At 35.7% G+C, this 19,849-nt stretch overlaps 5 protein-coding genes and 1 long non-coding RNA gene across 8 annotated transcripts in view; 4 read left to right on the top strand and 2 right to left on the bottom strand.

Annotated features, from left to right (window-relative positions):
- The window catches only part of LOC104739062 (zinc finger protein CONSTANS-LIKE 12-like), a 1,367-nt gene extending 1,316 nt beyond the window's left edge, over nucleotides 1-51 (top strand). The window contains exon 3 of the mRNA XM_019235413.1: nucleotides 48-51. Within this exon, the coding sequence (XP_019090958.1) occupies nucleotides 48-51 (4 nt within the window). The remainder of the gene's footprint in view (nucleotides 1-47) is intronic.
- On the top strand, nucleotides 2,472-4,755 carry LOC104739061. The gene is made up of 5 exons (XM_010459308.2): nucleotides 2,472-2,878; nucleotides 3,095-3,506; nucleotides 3,605-3,841; nucleotides 3,969-4,256; nucleotides 4,466-4,755. Exons 1-5 carry the CDS (start codon nucleotides 2,472-2,474, stop codon nucleotides 4,583-4,585), a joined length of 1,464 nt encoding a protein of 487 aa, XP_010457610.1. The 3' UTR covers nucleotides 4,586-4,755.
- LOC104739060 (traB domain-containing protein-like) lies at nucleotides 5,667-9,409 on the top strand. The gene is made up of 9 exons (XM_010459307.2): nucleotides 5,667-6,207; nucleotides 6,607-6,654; nucleotides 6,749-6,808; nucleotides 7,069-7,152; nucleotides 7,235-7,339; nucleotides 7,490-7,603; nucleotides 7,720-7,820; nucleotides 7,999-8,110; nucleotides 9,107-9,409. The coding sequence occupies exons 1-9, from the start codon at nucleotides 5,821-5,823 to the stop codon at nucleotides 9,233-9,235; spliced, it is 1,140 nt and encodes a 379-aa protein (XP_010457609.1). The 5' UTR covers nucleotides 5,667-5,820; the 3' UTR covers nucleotides 9,236-9,409.
- LOC104739059 (peroxidase 3) lies at nucleotides 9,751-11,467 on the bottom strand. Its single transcript, XM_010459306.2, has 4 exons — nucleotides 11,205-11,467; nucleotides 10,898-11,086; nucleotides 10,646-10,808; nucleotides 9,751-10,321 (listed from the first exon to the last, which is right to left on the bottom strand). Exons 1-4 carry the CDS (start codon nucleotides 11,415-11,417, stop codon nucleotides 9,906-9,908), a joined length of 981 nt encoding a protein of 326 aa, XP_010457608.1. The 5' UTR covers nucleotides 11,418-11,467; the 3' UTR covers nucleotides 9,751-9,905.
- LOC104739058 (peroxidase 2-like) lies at nucleotides 14,982-16,454 on the top strand. The gene is made up of 4 exons (XM_010459305.2): nucleotides 14,982-15,289; nucleotides 15,369-15,554; nucleotides 15,647-15,806; nucleotides 15,900-16,454. The coding sequence occupies exons 1-4, from the start codon at nucleotides 15,074-15,076 to the stop codon at nucleotides 16,304-16,306; spliced, it is 969 nt and encodes a 322-aa protein (XP_010457607.1). The 5' UTR covers nucleotides 14,982-15,073; the 3' UTR covers nucleotides 16,307-16,454.
- On the bottom strand, nucleotides 16,853-18,486 carry LOC104739057. 3 transcript variants are annotated; one of them, XR_759934.1, is made up of 5 exons: nucleotides 18,313-18,486; nucleotides 17,630-17,829; nucleotides 17,366-17,524; nucleotides 17,197-17,272; nucleotides 16,853-17,108 (listed from the first exon to the last, which is right to left on the bottom strand). It is a non-coding gene; the product is annotated as an uncharacterized LOC104739057 (long non-coding RNA). The 3 variants fall into 3 exon arrangements; XR_759935.1 differs by having other exon boundaries at nucleotides 17,224-17,272; XR_759933.1 differs by having other exon boundaries at nucleotides 16,853-17,272.

Raw genomic sequence — 19,849 nt, 5'->3', positions numbered from 1 at the left:
CAATATTCCCTAACGCTCTTGTTCAACTTGACTGTGGACAATCGCAGTTGATTTTAACCGATGAGATGTTACCATGGGAGAATCAAATACCTGTTGAAAGATATACTCCGGAAGCTCGAGAAGAGGCCAAGAAGAGATATTTCGAAAAGAAGAAGAAACGCAAGTAGGTACTATATCTCATGCAAATTATATTAAAGATAACTCCATGCCAAGTGTATACGTATTACAAGTTGAAATTAATAACAAAATGCAGGTTTGGGAAGCAAATTAGATATGAATCTCGAAAATCTACAGCTGATACGAAGAGACGAATGAAAGGAAGATTTACAAAAGCTGGTGCAGAGTATGACTATGACCCATGCACGAGCTAATTATATTAAGAAAGGGACTTATAAAATCATGAGCTAATAACAAACCAAGCTCAATTTTGAGACACCAATAAGGAAAATAAAGAGATGATTGCAATGATATGACCATCATCACATCTTTTTGGTAGTACACGGTTCCGTTCCATAATGTTTATCCACCAAGGGTGTGATGTTGTTCAGTGGTTCCGTCTGGTTGGTCGACATATCTAAACTCCGCTGGATATGCACACGCTTGAAGACTGCAAAAGTCACTGAGAGGTCAAAAACGATCTCGACTAGTATTGATTCGATTCTAGAGATTATTTTGGAGTTTCTCTTATTTCTTTCTTTCAATAAAATTAAAGGACTTCTTACGGAAACGATAAATTACTAAAAACCTTCGTTACACTCTAACCGGTACCGGAAGTCTAATAGGTTCAGTTTGTGTTGGAGTTGGTTATCAAAGACTTAAACTACATTATTCTTCATCATTTAATTTTTTTTCCGAAATATAATAAATCTATTTATGGACGTAGGATATTGTTAAGCAGATAATAGTGGATTGGAGAAGAAAAAAAGAACTAGAAAAACAGGGGACTGTCCACGTACGTGAGTCAGTCAGTAGTATTTTAACCACGTCTTTTGCAAATTAAAGATACGTATTCATGGCATTTCTCCCTCACTTTTCCTAACAAGTTCTTTAAAATCATTTTTCACGAAACAAAATTAAACCATGTCTTAGAAATGTATTAATATCATCCCTTATGGCTCGGATCTTGTGACACTGCACATGTTGTGGGCAGCAAAATTTACGTTACTAAACGTTGCTTGCTTCATATCTTCTCAATATTTAATTGTGTAAAGTATATACTATGCGCTTACATTTAACAGGCACAATAATAAATTAAAAGCAAGCCTTATTGGACTAGTCGGACTTGTAATCTTACAATTGACTCAAATAAAATTAGGAACGAGATCTAGGTACACAATTACTAAACATTAATAAATGATATATTTTTGTTAACTAACATATCAAAAAAATACAGTATGTATCTTGTTGTGACCAAAAGCAGGCAAAAAAATCTATTATCATGACCAAAAACAAATAATAAACTCTACTGTTCATTTTTATTAAAAAAAAAAACGCCTCTATTGTTAACAAAAATCTCTGTCTTTTTAAATAACAAAAAAAAAAGTCTCTTTTGTTAAATAGAAAAGAGATGTGAATAATTTGACACGCGTCAAGTAATAAATCCATTACCCAAAAATAAATCATCTCCAATTTAAGATGTGCATTACTTCAAATTGAGAAAATTGACAAAGTGGAGAAACAACTAACGTATGAGTCCATAAAGACTCCAACACTCTCCAATTAGATTTTCTAAATACGACTAATTTAATAAACTCTTACTTTATTTAATTACGCCTTAGCTTCCGTGCCTAATCACAACTAAGTTAGGCAATTACTCCTTACACTAAAACCATTCTTAACATGACTCCATTACTCTCCCTCTAATCAACCTTCCTCCTCCGCCGCCGCTACGGCCTATACCCACCGTGACCACCACTATAATTTAGTACACCCACCGTCCTATCATAATCTATTTTAAGATCTTACCTTTCCCATATTATATAGTTCCTCCGTTTCAAAATATATGATGTTTTAATTAAATCACGCAGATTAAGAATTTTTTACTAACAAGTTCAACCAATCAGAAATAATACTGCATAATATAAAATACTCCATTCGTTTCAAAATATAGGATGTTTTAACTAAAGCACGCAGATTATGAAGTTTTTACTTTTAACAAGTTCAACCAATCAGAAATAATACTGCATAATATAAAGTACTAAAGTAATCTAAAAGTTGCATAGAAACTTGAAAACACCCTATATTATGAAACAAAAGCTTCTCTAAAACATCTTATATTTTGAAACGGAAGGAGTACTAAACTAATCTAAAAGTTGCATAGAAACTTGAAAACATCATATATTATAAATCAAAAAACTTCTCTAAAACATCTTATATTTCGAAACGGAAGGAATATATATATATATATATAGGTAATATACCAATATTTATCCTTCTTCATAGATATTTTGTCTCTGTCGAACCGTAAAGAAATGTGTCTTCCATCTCGACCGGTATCCAAAACCCATTCTTTCTCTTCTTCTTCTTCCACTATCGCGACGCGTATGATAAATTGCATACTACTTTTCGCATTCATTTTCTTGGTCTACCTCCTCATCTCCGCCTCAAGGCTTCAATCTAAAAACTCTATTCATGCCTACTTTTCATCTTCTGATCAAGATCAATCTAAGAGCCTAACAAAAATCAACCACATCGTCTTTGGGTTAGGCTCAAGCACGAACTCTTGGCCTGCGCGTAGAGAATACGTTAAGCTTTGGTGGGATGCTCAGAAAATGAGAGGCTGCGTCTTCGTTGACCACCCCTTGTCGTCTTCGGAGAACCACACAGATTCTGATCTCCTTCCTCCGATTTGTATTTCCCAAGATACTTCTCGGTTTAGGTAAATTAACTTGAACTTTACTTTCATCATCGATTAAAATAGGTATGGCTTCTTATTACTAGTTTTAATCAGATACAGTACTATTTGTTGTAACGTCTATTTTATGTAACGTATATTGATTTTACAAAATTTTAATATACTATAATTATATAAATTTCAAATTTCTTTTTTTTTTTTGTAATTTTGTAAATTCAACTTTATTATTATATATATAAGGTACACTTGGAGAGGTGGTGACAGAAACGCGATCCGAATTGCGCGGTGCGTTCTAGAAACTGTCAGGCTATTCAACGCTTCCTCAGAAGAGGTAAGATGGTACGTGTTTGGAGACGACGACACAATATTCATCCCAGAAAACCTCGCTCGAACGCTATCCAAATACGACCACACATCATGGTATTACATAGGATCGAACTCAGAGACTTATCAGCAGAACTCGATATTCGGACACGACATGGCTTTTGGCGGTGGAGGGTTTGCTTTAAGCAGCTCATTGGCTAATGTTTTAGCTAGAAACTTTGATTCTTGTATCGAACGGTATCCACATTTGTACGGAGGAGACTCTAGGGTTCATGTTTGTGTGCTCGAGCTTGGAGTTCAATTGTCTCGTGAGCCTGGCTTCCATCAGGTTTTAAGTTTTCTTTTCTATTTCGAATAGTTATTAGTAACTTTTTTTTCAAAATTTTATTCAAAATACTATTATTTTTTTATATATATAATAAGCAGTTTGATGTAAGAGGAAATGCATTGGGAATATTGACATCACATTCAACGAGACCGATGGTGTCACTACACCACATGGCTCACATTGACCCAATCTTTCCAAACTCAACCACTTTCTCCGCCGTCAGCCACCTCTTCTCCGCCGTAGAACTCGACCCTCTCCGTATATTTCAACTCTCCGTTTGCTACGACCGTTGGTACTCTTGGACCATATCCGTTTCCTGGGGCTATACTGTTCAGGTTAATTTTTTTTTTTTTTTTTTTTAAATGGTTTGAGAATTAAGTTATGTGAATTTTCATGACTCCCGTAACGTAACGTAATGTTAATATTATATCAAATGATTTTTATTTTTGTTTCAAATGTTAGATTGATAGTAGGCATTTGTTATTACCGGTTGTTTTGCGGACACAAGAGACGTTCCGGCCGTGGGGACAATCCGGATACACATTCAACACAAGAGAGATTCATTCTGATCCTTGCCAAAGACCTGTCACTTTCTACATGCAACATGTTTCTTCTAGTCGCCATAATGGAACCATTGAAAGTGTTTACACGCAAGCTTATGAGAACTGCACCTACGATCCCATTACATCGCCTCGCAAAATCCAAGAGATTAGAGTGTATTCAAAAAGACTCGATCTCGATATCAGACAAGTAATTCATTCCATCTTTTTTCTTCTTTTCTTTGAGGGAAAAAAGTACAAATATAGTTAGATGGTGAAAGTTGATTATATTTAGAAATACGTAGTGACTTTTTAAAAAACAACACCATAAATATATAGTATTTCATATAGTTTTTACTACTACTTCCTTACTTTGATTTAAGTTTGTTTATCTGAAGTAAAGTATTTTGGATGTGGTAGTTGAAGGCTCCCAGAAGGCAGTGTTGTGATATATTACCTACTTCTTCCACTGGTGGCAAAGTAATGGAAATTGGACTGCGAGAGTGCAAAGAGAATGAGCTCATCTATATGCATCCCTAGCTATAATTTCACCGTAACTATATATATATATATATACACTATACTTTTTTCGGTATTACCATCCCATTCCCAACCAACAAATTAGTTTTAGTTCATATACTAGTCAACATTAATATATGTTGTTAATTGGCTGGTTGCCTTTCAGCTTTTGTAGTTACACATTTTTGATATATTCACCGGTCGTAACAATTTTCTGGAATATATATATATATATATATATATGATCATATTAGTATGCAAGCAAAAAAAAAAAAAAAGATTATATATATGTTTGTAAGATATGAAATTGTTAAAATTAAAAATCTTATATAAGTGTTTGACTGGTAGAAAAGATATTTGAATTGTAGGAGAAGAATAATTGAAACACATCGGAACTGTAAAATATTCGAAAAAATAACAAATTCCAGAGTATTCTTTTTAAAGGATGACTCAGTCACACTCGACAACTAACAAACTAACAAACATATGTTTTCTTTTTAATTTCTCTCATGAAAATTGTTAGGTTACATGCAATTATAATTTTGGTGAGTTAATTTTCTTATAAATTAACAGGGTAATTGCGTGGAACCCGGCTCAATCTGGATCCCTGAAAACTAGATATCTTTAAGTCCAAACCAAATTAAAATACACCGACAATAAAATGAGATTATTTTTGTGACAACATTTTAATAGTCGACCGAAGAAATTGATTAAAATCTAGGGTAATTGAAACTGATGAAATGAAAATTAGGCTACCTACCTTATAATTCCCCTAGATTTAAAATATATAAAGTTTGAGAATGATATTTTACTTCTATTACAAACTAAGAATCTAATTAGAGTTCTTTTTTTTTTTTTTTTTTTTTTTNCACTTTTACAGCTGTTTCTTTTTTTTTTTTGTTTTTGTACTTTTTCTTAAGAAAGAATTTAACCTCCTTTTTTTTTTAACATAAAGAGAAACAAAAATTTAAATGCGAACGCGGACCAAAATTTACAAACCCGGTTTACTCGGTTTAAGCATAATTGGAAATTAAAATGATTTAATTAAAGTAATTAACCTTACGGTGGAGGATTAGACGACTTTCCCACCGTGATGATAATATACATTTGCCTTCTTTCTTTCTTAGATAGTTTTTTTTTGGTTAACTGTGTCTGTCTCGTCTTCATCCATATTTGCGTGATCTCTCTCAATCAGGGTCAATCTTGTTATCTTCGCCCTCGAGGTTCCTCAGAATTACTAAATCTTGCCATCGCCGATGACGATAGAGCCGACGACGACGCAATCGCCGTCTTCGGAGACGGAGGTTCACTCTGGCGAGGACTTCGTTCACATCGACGACCCTAGACCTACCGGCGATATCTCCTTAAGCGACAGCATAGTTAATGTGGACAAGGATGAACTGCTCGACGAAGAAGCGGCGGCGGCGGCAGAGGAGGAGGGATTTAAAGACTCTGATTCTGTTGTTAGCGGCGGCGATGGAGATGGAATCGGCGGCGGTGATGCCGGCGAGTGTTCATCTGAGACTGTTAAAGCTGAGCTGCCTGATGAATTGGCCAAAAGCGTTGTGATTCTGACGTGCGAGTCCACAGCGGATGGTGGATCTTGCGATGTCTACTTGGTTGGTACTGCTCATGTTTCCAAGGTATCTTCCTCGTTTTGTTTCTAAATTTGCGGAAGAATTGAACTAGGATTCTGGTAATTACTGGAATGATTCAGAGATTGCTTGATTTGGAGAAAGCTGAATTATATTAATTGCATGTGAAATTTTTTTCAAGAAGATCTATCAAACATTTATTTCTATTAGGGGGAAATAATGATGGGACCTGTGTTTTTGGTTGTATCAGAACAATTCCCCAAAATGGAGTTATGGTTTAAATTTAGTAGCTTCTGGAAAAATATTGCTAAATTCAGCAAAATTGGGCTTTGTTTGATTGTATTATTAGTCAGAACAAATTAAATGCTTAGCTCTTTGTTGTCAGATTAGACTATGATTCAATCATTCATCATGGAATAATCCGAGTAAACCTTTTCTGGCTTGCAGCAATCCTGTCTTGAAGTTGAAGCAATCATCAGCTTCTTGAAACCAGAGGTTCTTCTCTTTTGAATGCTCATCGAGGACTGAAGTTTGATATTTTTATTATGTCTATGCTGAGGTCTAAGCATGTTTGTTGTTGATATTACAGGTTGTCTTCGTGGAGTTGTGTTCAAGCCGATTGTCTGTTCTCAAACCTCAGACTTTGAAGGTTTTCTTTTCACAGTCTTTGTGATTCTTCTTCTTCCTTCCTGTTTTGTTTTATATTTTTAATGATTAATGTTGTCAAAAATGATATACTAATCACGAAACAGAAGCTGCCTATTTCTTAAATGAAATTTCTATGATGCTTGTACTTCACTTGCTCCATATGCTATGCTTTGTTGTTGATTCATTTCAGATCCAAATTACTTATGCATGATTCTAACCCTTTTGCTTATTCTGATATGGTACTATGTTTTGCTTTTCTAGATTCCAACCATGTCGGACATGATAGAAAGTTGGAAGCAAAAACAGAACACATTCGGAATACTTTATGGATGGTTTCTTGCAAAGGCAGGTTTCCTTAATCATGTAATTTTTTTGATGGAAGCTAAATGTTCTGAACCAAAAAATTTACACCCTCTCCTTCTGTTAGATCGCCAGTCATCTTGAGGTTTTTCCTGGTGCTGAGTTTCGTGTGGCGTATGAAGAAGCAATTAAATACGGCGGCAAGGTGATACTTGGTGATCGTCCTGTACAGGTGATATGTTTGTCCCTTGTTTTAAAACGTTCTTGCAGCAATGTTATGCATCTTATAACATGGAGTCGCATCTCTAACACCTCATCGGCGTCTATTTTTCAACAGCATTAATTCAGTATATTCACTTTGGTTTTGTATTTGTCGAAGCAGATTACGCTAAAAAGAACATGGGCCAAAATGCCTCTGTGGCACAAGGTAAAGTTTTTATACTCCATACTGTTTCAAGCTGTCTTCTTGCCCAGCGCTGAGGAACTCGAGAAAATGGTATGTCTTAGTGTATTCTTTGTTCCCTACTCTGCACATGTAAATGAATGTGGTTTGTTGTAACGAGGATATATTGTTTCTGAATATTGGTCGATGGTAAATTGCATTGGTTTCAGCTGAAAGATATGGACGATGTGGATATGTTGACTTTGGTGATTCAAGAAATGAGCAAGGAATTTCCAACTCTCATGGATACAATAGTGCATGAGCGAGACCAGTTAGTATTCTCTATTCCCGCTCTATGTAGTTTATCAGATTTGTAAAGCTTGGCGTATCATGATATATAATCTGGAAACTAAAATAGAAATACTGGTCATAGCCAAAATAGATAAAGATTTAACGATCTTCCATCGGCTTTCACATCCAAAGTATCTCCTGATATAAGAAATTTGCAGGTACATGGCATCCTCTTTGCTGAGAGTTGCAAGTGAGCATAGTTCGGTTGTGGCAGTTATCGGGAAAGGGCATATTAATGGAATCAAGAAGAACTGGAAGCAACCTATAACGGTTTGATCTCGTTTCAACCTCTGAGTGAAGGAGCTTAATTTTTTGTTTAGGATTGTACTTAATTTTCGTTTCGTGGAAACTGCAGATGAATGATCTAATGGAGATACCGAGCGACAAGTCAGTATTTACGGTAAAGAGGATAATATCATCAGTGGCAATGGCAGTTGCAGGGANGCAGCAATGTTATGCATCTTATAACATGGAGTCGCATCTCTAACACCTCATCGGCGTCTATTTTTCAACAGCATTAATTCAGTATATTCACTTTGGTTTTGTATTTGTCGAAGCAGATTACGCTAAAAAGAACATGGGCCAAAATGCCTCTGTGGCACAAGGTAAAGTTTTTATACTCCATACTGTTTCAAGCTGTCTTCTTGCCCAGCGCTGAGGAACTCGAGAAAATGGTATGTCTTAGTGTATTCTTTGTTCCCTACTCTGCACATGTAAATGAATGTGGTTTGTTGTAACGAGGATATATTGTTTCTGAATATTGGTCGATGGTAAATTGCATTGGTTTCAGCTGAAAGATATGGACGATGTGGATATGTTGACTTTGGTGATTCAAGAAATGAGCAAGGAATTTCCAACTCTCATGGATACAATAGTGCATGAGCGAGACCAGTTAGTATTCTCTATTCCCGCTCTATGTAGTTTATCAGATTTGTAAAGCTTGGCGTATCATGATATATAATCTGGAAACTAAAATAGAAATACTGGTCATAGCCAAAATAGATAAAGATTTAACGATCTTCCATCGGCTTTCACATCCAAAGTATCTCCTGATATAAGAAATTTGCAGGTACATGGCATCCTCTTTGCTGAGAGTTGCAAGTGAGCATAGTTCGGTTGTGGCAGTTATCGGGAAAGGGCATATTAATGGAATCAAGAAGAACTGGAAGCAACCTATAACGGTTTGATCTCGTTTCAACCTCTGAGTGAAGGAGCTTAATTTTTTGTTTAGGATTGTACTTAATTTTCGTTTCGTGGAAACTGCAGATGAATGATCTAATGGAGATACCGAGCGACAAGTCAGTATTTACGGTAAAGAGGATAATATCATCAGTGGCAATGGCAGTTGCAGGGACAGCTATAGTTTCGGGTATACTTCTTGCAAGAAGAAGGTGAAGAAGATTGTGATTGGTGCAGAGTTTTCTCTTCATTCTCCTCAGAGCCATACGAAGGAATGATACAAACTCAAATAACTTTTTTTACTTTTGTACTTGATTGGTGAAAATAATAGAGCTTTCTTTCTTTTTTGACTTTCGGTATTTCTCGTATCAATTGAAGTTTTTTTTTTTACTTGGGTTTTATTATATTTAACAAACTAAAACTGTGAACCAAAATTTTTAACTGAAAAATAGTTTAGACATTTTGATTAGAGTCTGTTAGTACATGGAATTGTCAAAAAGAAAAGATCATATGTGATTATTTTGGTCAAAACAGCCGTTAAACACATTTAATTAATCAATGTTCTAGGTTAACTTTTTTAACAATAGTTTTTTAACCTTCGTAATCGAAAAAAAGTATTCCCTTTAGTACGTAATTTCTTGAATTTTTGGGATCCTCTCGTTTGCAGATAATTCTATCAACAAGGTACAGAAACTAACTCAAATGTCATGATTCGTACAAGACAAACCAAATGCGTAGAAAAACACTAATATATTTATTGACGAAGTCTATAACAAAAAATCCAAACACACAAAAATCCCAAAAGGTCACATCACAATCATCATCCTTATTATTCTCACAAGTTACAACTACACCCAAACTCCCAGATCTTTTACATTTTCACCCTTCAACTATTTGCAACGGAACATTGCCTCCTAACCACTCCGGCTGATCCCGTCTTGACATTGATCCGACCCATTTTCTCCATCGACTTCGCAAACTCAGAGAAGAAACTTTCCACCGAACCCGTCAAGATCCGGTTTATGTTTGAGAGTGTCGTGGGGTTAGTGGTGAGAGCAGAGTCTGACTGAAACAGACCTCTACGCTTGAGGACGAGCTGGTAATAACTTAGATCAAATGTTTTGCGGCTCCCTGGATCCATCTCAACGATGGTCTTGTTATCGTTGAGGCTAAGACATTTCCGAGACTTGAGATTGGCTGCATATTCGCTGTCTAAGGCTGGATCTTGGTCTCCACGGCCCGTAAAGTTGTATAGACGGTTTGAGAAAGACGAGCAGTGAGATACACCAATAGTGTGCGCCCCTGTTATTATACGATAATTTCTTTAAACAATCTTGGAAGTTGGAACCATAGGTTAAATTGTTTTACTAGCGTTGTAACATTATTAAATACTGTATAGTTCTTTATAAAAAAAAAATCTTTAGTTGAAAATCATTTTATTTCTTTGGTTAATATATAATACATGTAAAAGTTATTTTTAATTATTTTTTCTTTGTAGATTGTAAATGCATACGCAGACACAAGAGAAAATCATGTTTTTGATTTAGTTTACACATATTTTCTTTTAACACTCCATACTTAATTTAATTCTTAGCAATATTGTGTGGTATGGGTTGAAGAATTTACCGGAGAGTAAGACAAGGTCCTTAAGATCAAGTCCTTGGTTAGCAAAGAGTGTTTGAAGATTGGTGAAATTACTGGTCGGAGGAGGAATGTTGGCTAATGCCTCCGATGAATTTGATATCCTCCCATCTCTTCGTCCGGTCGGTACACTCCAATTAGGTCCTCCCTACAACATACCAAAGGTCAACTATATGATGCGAAATACTACGATATGATTTGTTATTTGTGATCACCTTATGTGAATATGATGCTTACCGTGAAAACGATAGCGTCACGAGATGCTAGAGCGATGATATCAGCGCAAGAGACAATTCCAGGGCATTGAGCTTCAAGCACAGTTTTGATTGCCTCGATGAAGCCAAACCCTCGAACCGTTAGGTTAGGAGTTGCGTCTCTCTCTGCGTTTCCTGACGTCGAGTTTATAAGCACTGATCCGTCACATCCCTACAACAATTACATGTGTATATATCTCCATCTAATTATTAATTCCGTAGCTATTCAGAATGTTCCACAACCACAATATATAAAGAGAAAAAAAGGATGAGAGAAAAGATGAGTATACTCGGACAAAACAGTCATGGAAATGCATCCTAATGAGAGCAGCAGCAAGAGAAGGAGCATTAGAAATGTGGTTTGAAACAAAATCTTGAACAATCTTTTCAGCGCTAGGACAAGTATTGGCATAGAAGTTCATCTGCAATTGAGCTTGGATCGGTCCAACCATTCCCACAAAAAAGAGAGACAGTGAGAGAGTAATAGCTCTCAAGCAATTCATCTTTAAATTTGTGTGTTTTTTTTTCAAGACGCAAATGTCTTTTTGGGAGGATTATGTGTTGTGTTGTGTGTGATGGATGTATTGGAGACGTCAAAAGAGCTTTATATAGAAGGTTTTGCAGGTTTGGTTGTGTAGGTGGGTCCATTTAAGCTAACCAACATGTGCTCTCTTATGAGTGTATTTTTATTTTGTTTTTGATATTTCTCTGACTCACAATCTGCGCCACTCGGAATTACCAAAGTTTGAAAATTACATTATTAATTACAAAAATGGTTTTATAGTACTCTTACTAATGTCATGAATAATTGATATCATGTTTTATGTTTAGCTTCAATGAGATATAAAGTTGGAAGATTTTCTTATTCTTAATGATTAAAGTTTACGTCTTTCCACTTATAGTTTTTTCTCCCATTACTTGAAACCTTGGATGTTAGATCTTTTATGGAATTTTTTTATAAACAAGAAGGTAGCCAATGTGATTTTGTTTTTTTAAGTTACTGAAGATTTGGGCATATGACCAATACTCTCGCCAATCTTGGGGGAAAAAGGGCTGCATTTTTTCCTCGTATATTTTTAATTATTCTATAAAATCATATATATGTTTAATAACTATGTTCTAAAAACCCAAATCTCAAATCATCTAACTAACTATATTATTAATGATAAAATACGTATTTATTTTGTCAACTGTGATAATAAAGTATATTAGATATTATGTTAAAAGAGGGTGAATGTTTAGTCCTTAAATCAAGCTATGGTAAGTTGGTAACATAGAACGTCTTGTAAACTTATTTGATTGTAGTGAATTTGAGCGTTATGATGTCATAATCAGTTAATCACCAACAACAAAAAGTCTAGCTAACAGTGAGTATAATACTAGAAAGCTAGATTTAACTAATTGTGTATATTGAGCGTTATGATGTCATAATCAACAACAAAAGCAAAAATTATACATAACTGAGATTATAAGACCTTTTTTTTTTTTTTTTTTTGAACTACGATTATAAGACCTTTAATTTTAGATTATTGATCGGAATATGACTACAATTGGTTTCTTTTGTCACGAGTACTAGAATTCGTGAAATCTTGATTATTCTATATTTTGGATGAAGCAACATAATTATAGCTGTGGTTGAGCAATCGCCTCGAGATATAAAGCAAGTTTTCAGTACAGAACAACTAGTACTTTTGTACTTTTGTGATATATCACTGATCATTCTATATTCTAAAATTACAGGACCCGACCTAATCCCTAATAATACAAGTAGTAGAACCGCAAACGAACATGTACTAACGGGCAAGTAAGTATTCCAAGATATATATCGTTGTCTATAGTTTTATAGTTCATTAAGGTATATAAGTACGCACATAAGATTAATTAAGGGATTTGGTAGAGATACCGATTTCGTAATTCGTATGCTATGATAACATATGTTAATAACAAAATTAGTTTTGTAACATATATGAAGTGGCTAGACCATGTAATCTATCAATTTATATGAATCCTTATCGTTATATCATTTTTCAAAATATTGCATATTATTCACCAAAAAATGGATATGTAGAATGATTGTCAAAAAAAAAAAATGGATATGTAGAAACTGTCTTGAGGGGAAGAAAACAAACTAACTGTCTAGACTTTATCATGTATCATCAAATCCATTATGAACAAATAATGGATTTTGTTATCCATGTGGAATCCGATAAAAGAAAATATATACAATCCAATTTGATCGTTGAGTAATATTAAATTATATTAAAAAAATTGATATGAATCATGACCGGCGACACGAAAGAATCCCAACGCGTAGAACTCATATCTATTAATACATAAATATTACAACGGATAGTTTTATTTAGAATTTTGTTTCTTGTCGTAAATTGTTGTTTCTTATATCTTGAACCTAATCTTTGTTTGTAACATGCGAAATTTGAAAAGTTTGTATAATAAGGAGAAGTGGAGAACAAAATAGAATTTTCACACACAACTGCTCCATAGAAAATAGACCGACGAAGGCATAAAATCAATGCTTCAACTGCTCAAGGAGTGGCGTTTCGTCAGATCACCACGCCAATATATCTTTTTGAAGTCGGTCGAACGTTGGCATCTTCTGATAAACTGATACTGTACATGTGAATTTTATAAAAAGAAACACATGTGAAGTTTATATTTATCTGGATTTTAAAAAATTCGGACTTTTCATTTTGTGTGTAAGGCCTCGGCTCAGCCCATTAAGAGATTTTAATATAATATAACTTTAATTTTTTTTAAAAAAAATGTTTCAGAAAACCTGAAAAATGACTTTCACTGTAATCATTGCTATTATATATGTCGGGACAAATCGAACCGGCCCAAACATGCTCGATAAGAATATATGTTCGGGTTGGCCCGGTCCTGCCTAGTGCCTAGGAGTGCCTACATGTATATATTACCAATACTTTTATACGATTCTTTTTAGGTTTTGTGGACGAGTTCGTAATTTTATGTAGCGATAAGAATAATGCGCTCTTCAATAACGTGTGATTCACACACGACGTTAGAGGACATATTAAAGTTTGCCCAAGGAAATTACTTAAGATTCCAATTAGCAAGTTGGATCTTTCAAAATAGAAATTTCGAATGTTGTTTATAAGTTGCGGCTTGAAACATGTAAGTCTGTAACTAGAAGAAAACATGCAAAAGAAGTCAAAATGTATGTTTATGTCTTTCATGTTCGTTTGCATCTGATGTATATATATTCGTATTTCATGTTTTCAGTTTGGTTGAGATAACTTAAATTTGCATCTATCTTTCGCGTTAGCACTTAAGCGTTTATGTGTTTATGTTTGCATTTCACGTTCGCTGTTCTATTCACCTAACTATTAGCTCTTAAGAGGATCAAGACACAAATGATGTACACAGAGAAATTCATGGAACATAAGATAAAAAAAGAATGCAGACGGCAGACCAAAAAGACGGACGTGTGTTCCACACACGACCCAACAAATTGTTTTTTATACTACTGTACTAGAGTTGATGATAATGAATACCTCGGCTTTGGTAAACCATTAATTAAAAATTTTAAGATAAGACAGTTGTTTTGACTTTTGAGTAATATACTACTCTCTCATTTTTTTTTTATATTTGTACAACAAATAAAAACAGAGCTTTCTTTCCCTAGTCGATTACAGGTTGTGCAAACAATCTTCTCATAGTCAATAGCTATCTCAAGGGAGTTTTAATATTAAACCAACTCCAAGAACCAGAAAGATCGTGGAGGCCCTGCAATGCCCTCTGTTTTTAAAACCTAATTAAGAAACAGAGGAGTACTACTGCAAAATGGGTTTCTTTAATCTCATCTGACANTCTTCTCATAGTCAATAGCTATCTCAAGGGAGTTTTAATATTAAACCAACTCCAAGAACCAGAAAGATCGTGGAGGCCCTGCAATGCCCTCTGTTTTTAAAACCTAATTAAGAAACAGAGGAGTACTACTGCAAAATGGGTTTCTTTAATCTCATCTGACATGTCTCTATGGACATTTTCAACGTCTCTGGACTGGATGATCTATAAAAGGACTAAGATTTCCTCCTTCACCTTCATCGCCAAGCTCGTTCTCACCTTTCTTGCCTAACACTCAACAAAGCAAACGAGCTAAGAAAGGAGAGAGACAGTTATGATGACCAAAACCCTTCTCGCCCTTGTGGTTCTTCTTAGCGTCCTTGGAAATTCTGTTGCTATTCCTTGGTATAGTCTTAACCTCAACTACTACCGGTCCAGGTGTCCTGACACAGAACGCATTGTCCGCCGTGTCACACAACAATATGTTTCTCGCAAACCAAGCCTCGCCGCTGCGCTTCTAAGGATGTATTTTCATGACTGTTTCGTCAGAGTAAGCTTGCTTCACTTATTCGAGACTGCAACAATAGATACATAAAACTAGTCGTAACTCTTGGTTATGATTCATGTAGGGATGTGATGGTTCCATTCTTCTGAAATCTCCAAACAATGATGCGGAAAGAAACGCTGTTCCCAACCTGTCCCTGAGAGGCTATGAAGTGGTTGATGCTGCCAAGGCAGCGCTCGAGAGGAGGTGTCCAGGTGTTGTTTCTTGCGCTGATGTTCTTGCCTTGGTCGCCAGAGATGCCGTCTTAGTGGTAACATTCTCGCATTAGACTGATTTTGTTATTCTAAAAACTCAAAGTACTAGACTACTAGTACATAACTTCTTATTGTTGCCTTTAAACAGATCAGGGGACCATGGTGGCCGGTTCCATTGGGCCGCAGGGATGGACGCATCTCGAGAATATCCGAGGTCAACTTACCATCGCCTTTCGCCAACATAACCACGTTGAAGCAGAACTTTGCCGACAAGGGTCTTAACGCTAAAGACCTAGTCGTTCTCTCTGGTATGCTTCTACTAAAACCTTATGTGCAATCTTAAAAGCTACTATGAACTTGAAAGTTTCAAAGCTGAATAAAAAATGGTTTCTGTTGAATAGGGGCTCACACCATAGGAATCTCTACTTGCGCTCTCGTCAACGCACGTATCTACAACTTCACCGGCAGAGGCGATTTTGACCCGGCGATGAACCCAGGGTACGTCAGGGCATTGAAGAAAAGGTGCAAGCCCACTGATTTCAGATCCATAGTGGACATGGACCCAGGCAGTGTCAAGAGATTTGACTCTCACTACTACAACGTCGTGGCTCAGAGGAAAGGGCTCTTCACATCTGACTCTACGCTTCTCGATGACTTTGACACCAGACATTACGTTCAGATTCAGGCCTTAACTAATGGGATTTCTTTCAACAGAGATTTCTCCGACTCGATGTTCAAACTTGGTTTTGTCGAAATTCTTACCGGGAGAAACGGTGAGATCAGGAGGAAGTGTGCTTTCGTTAACTAATCCCGATCCATCGACGGTTGAGTGAGTCAAAACGGTTTCTGCTTATTTTGGAAAGTTTCTTGTTTGAGTTTTGGTGTTGTGCTCTGTTTCTTCCATGAATAATTTGTAATCTATCGAGTAATTGTTATGGAAAAAAAAGTTTGATTCACTTTTTGAGTTTGAATTGAGTAGTAACTTTAACTTGGTTAAATCGATCCAAACCGAAACCAAACAAAAATTTATATCATATCAAAACATATGTTGTAACAGAACCTAGAAAATTCAAAGGTGGGGTGGCGGGACGAGTTTATCTCTGCTAGTGATGTTAAAACGGGTAGCCCGGGCCGTTTAAACACTACCCGTTTATATTCTGCCCATTTAACTAACTGCCCATTTAAACCTTTTTAAATTTAAAGCCTGTTTGTCTAAACCCGTTTAAATATACATGGACCCGTCAGCCCATTTAAGCTACATTTGTGATGATATATCAATGGTTTAATGATTAAACACCAAGCAAATCTCACTTATATAGCTCATCAACGACTCTAAGAGCATGGCCAATGGAGCAACCTACAAAAATAAATTAATCATATAATTTTATTAAATTAATCAAAGCAACCTACTAAGTACTTAAACAAAATTTATCCTTCCACTAGAGAAATCTTCATAGGTTTCTCAGTTATTAAAATATATATATTTTTTTTTAATTCTTGTATATTAATACATATGAATTTCACTCAGCTATAATGTCAGTAAAAGAGTATGAAGAGCGAGTAATTGTGGTAGATTCTTGCTAACGTTGGTCGTTCCATTCATCAAAGACCTGCAAAAGTATGTTTTAAAAACACAGAGAGATGGAACAACAATTTTTAACATAAAGTGGTAGAGCTAAGAAGAAAAACAAAAGATACTTGCAAAGCGTAGCTCAGCTAATTCACCTCCAGCCATCATAATTTTACCTCCAGCTCATGATCATGAATTTACAATCTGCAACATAACCATAATAAGAAGACACACTGATCAGTAGTATTGAAACCAACATGATAAGAGTGAAACAAGAATAAGAACCAAAATGATCACCTGTTAGCAAAACCGCCAAGTGAATCCTAATTTGAGCTCAAGGGTAAACAGAACAGGAACCTTGCCTTTGGGTTTGAGATCTGCAAGCAGCCTCCTGGAGTCCACGAAGTCAACTGAACAAACAGAACTGGAACCTTGCCTTTAGGTTTGTTTTTGCACCTACGGGAAAGAGACATGTTATACAAAGGGTAGGTAAATTGTCAGATCCATAAGAAAAGAAGAAAAAAAAAACCAGATGAAAGATTCAGAGAAAAAATAACAGACCTAGTTAGTTTTCAATGTATAGCAACTATAATGGAAAGGCAAATCCTACTTCTTGGCTGGCTAAGAGAGATCATCGGCAGCTTTGTTAAGTGGAGTCAAAGGCTCATCGCATCAAACACAGCCATGGAAATATCATCAACATAAATCCATGGCCAAGACAGTGTTCGATTACATCCAACTCTATAGCTCCTCTCGTCTTGCTACATACACAAGAACACATAACAATCACAAAGAAGACAAAATTCTCAGAAAAAAAATAACTTACAAAACCACTCTGAAAGTACAGGATGACTTTATTTGACTGCCTTCATAGCATAAGATTTAGTGATATAAACCAATCATCCAAGCTATGAGTATTCAAGTCATATAATTAGAAATACATGAAACACTTATCTCTCCCGTGAAGTCATATAATTGATTCAATTTTGGTCTAACCAATCGAAACCTGATTCTCCTAACATCATAACATCAATTTCAATTCGTTCTACCCTAATTTTTTCACATCAATTAACCCTAATGCATGAATCTCTACAATTGAAATCAGAGAAAACATCAGCAGTTTTGAGTGATTCACAACAAATCTCAGCAACAGTTTTGCCAAATCTTATCAAGGATTACATAGGTTCAGGACATAGGTGTTGTTTGGGTTACCATGATTCACAACAGTTACAACGAAAACTAACCTTGCCGGTACCCTTCGCCGTCCCCGTAAGTCCATCGGAGATCGATTTCCGGAAAAATCAAGGTGAATCGATTGAAATCTATGAAAAAGGAAGAATCAGAAGAGATTCATCTGTTCTCATCTGTTCGTCGAGGGAGGAAAAAGAGAGAGAGAGTCGGGGGAAAAGAAAAGGAAAAAAAAAAAAGGAAAAAAAATTGGTGTTTTATATTTTAAAAGACAACCAACCAGAAACTTCCACGTAAGATTGCTTCAACCGTTCTTCCGATGCTTAATTGAGCAACGATTCTCATGTTTTTGGGCCTTTTTTTTCCTTTTTGATTTATTTTTGATCCAGAAACTATTATAGCAACCCATTAAGTTAAGTCACGCCACTGGACATGGTCTAAGAGATGTGATTTTTCAGACAACCAATGCAGGATTGAGGCTAAGAACTTGAGAAGCACATGAACAATAACATACCTTAGAGCATATGACGAAAGAGCTCAGTACTACTCCACTCTCTATTCTCTTTGAACCATCTTTGTTACCATCTTCCTCTACCTACAACAAAACCCACGAAGCAAATCAATTGTAAAACCCACGAAGCAAATCAATTTTATGGATGAAGCATCAAGAGTCAAGACCCACGAAGCAAATATGATTCATACAACACATAACCCACGAAGCATATCAGATTGTACAATATGAATCATACATCCCACGAAGCAAATCAATTGTAAAACCCACGAAGCTAATATGAATCATACAACACAGAACAAGACCAAACCCACGAAGCAAATCAATTGAACTGAGGGATTAGAGAGAGACCTCTGAATCTATTGTTATGGTGGCGTGAAGGTAGCGTGAAGATGGCGGAGCCTCCGAGTCGGATGTGACGTGACGGTGGCAAAAGATTCGCGAGTCGGATCAGAGAGCAAAAGATGACGGAGGTGAAAGTTTCTGCTTCGCGAGTCGAATTGTGACATTAGCCCTAAGTTCGTACTCTAAACGCTGTCGTTTACATCAAGAATTAAAAAAATAAAATTATCGGGTTACCCATTTAAAATTAAATAAAACTCGTTAATAAAAGGACTTAAACGGGTGCATCCAATTAAAATTATTGGTTTTTTAAACGGACTCAGGTCTAAAAACAATATACATAACCCGTTAAGACCCGCGGGCTTAAGGCCCAGTTTAACATCACTAATCTCTGCACATGTATGGCGAGATCAGTGAACTTGCCATCGAATCAGATCCTCTCAGCATCATCATCAACATCGGGGAGTCAAACAGAGGCTACCCAAGGGGAACTCATTCATCATGTGCCAATTGCCATGATTCTTTGTTTTTGTGTTATGGTTTTAGAAGAAAAAGAATTATGATTTCTCAAGAAAGGATATAGTAAAAAAAAGGTTCCAAAAAAAAAAGAAATCACAAGTTAAACCAAAGAAAAAGGAAAATTAGGTTGTTTCCTTTTTATTTTATTTAATTGGACTGCAAAAAAAAAATTAAAAATTGATCAAAACGGTAAGAAAAGAAACTCCAATTAGTACGGTTAT

This window comes from Camelina sativa, chromosome 14 (genome assembly GCF_000633955.1).
Source record: "Camelina sativa cultivar DH55 chromosome 14, Cs, whole genome shotgun sequence".
Lineage (NCBI taxonomy): Eukaryota > Viridiplantae > Streptophyta > Magnoliopsida > Brassicales > Brassicaceae > Camelina > Camelina sativa.
The sequence above is the reverse complement of the archived record's forward strand: the minus strand, read 5'-3'. Positions and strand labels throughout refer to the sequence as shown.

Coding starts and splice junctions, on each gene's coding strand:
- LOC104739061 (XM_010459308.2), top strand. CDS start 2,472: ATGTGTCTTCCATCTCGACCGGTATCCAAAACCCATTCTTTCTCTTCT. Junction 2,879..3,094: donor CAAGATACTTCTCGGTTTAG/GTAAATTAACTT, acceptor TATATATATAAG/GTACACTTGGAGAGGTGGTG. Junction 3,842..3,968: donor CCTGGGGCTATACTGTTCAG/GTTAATTTTTTT, acceptor TTCAAATGTTAG/ATTGATAGTAGGCATTTGTT.
- LOC104739060 (XM_010459307.2), top strand. CDS start 5,821: ATGACGATAGAGCCGACGACGACGCAATCGCCGTCTTCGGAGACGGAG. Junction 6,208..6,606: donor GTACTGCTCATGTTTCCAAG/GTATCTTCCTCG, acceptor TCTGGCTTGCAG/CAATCCTGTCTTGAAGTTGA. Junction 6,809..7,068: donor TCAAACCTCAGACTTTGAAG/GTTTTCTTTTCA, acceptor TTGCTTTTCTAG/ATTCCAACCATGTCGGACAT.
- LOC104739059 (XM_010459306.2), bottom strand. CDS start 11,417: ATGAATTGCTTGAGAGCTATTACTCTCTCACTGTCTCTCTTTTTTGTG. Junction 10,809..10,897: donor GTGACGCTATCGTTTTCACG/GTAAGCATCATA, acceptor GGTATGTTGTAG/GGAGGACCTAATTGGAGTGT. Junction 10,322..10,645: donor GGACCTTGTCTTACTCTCCG/GTAAATTCTTCA, acceptor GTATAATAACAG/GGGCGCACACTATTGGTGTA.
- LOC104739058 (XM_010459305.2), top strand. CDS start 15,074: ATGATGACCAAAACCCTTCTCGCCCTTGTGGTTCTTCTTAGCGTCCTT. Junction 15,290..15,368: donor TTCATGACTGTTTCGTCAGA/GTAAGCTTGCTT, acceptor TGATTCATGTAG/GGATGTGATGGTTCCATTCT. Junction 15,807..15,899: donor AGACCTAGTCGTTCTCTCTG/GTATGCTTCTAC, acceptor TCTGTTGAATAG/GGGCTCACACCATAGGAATC.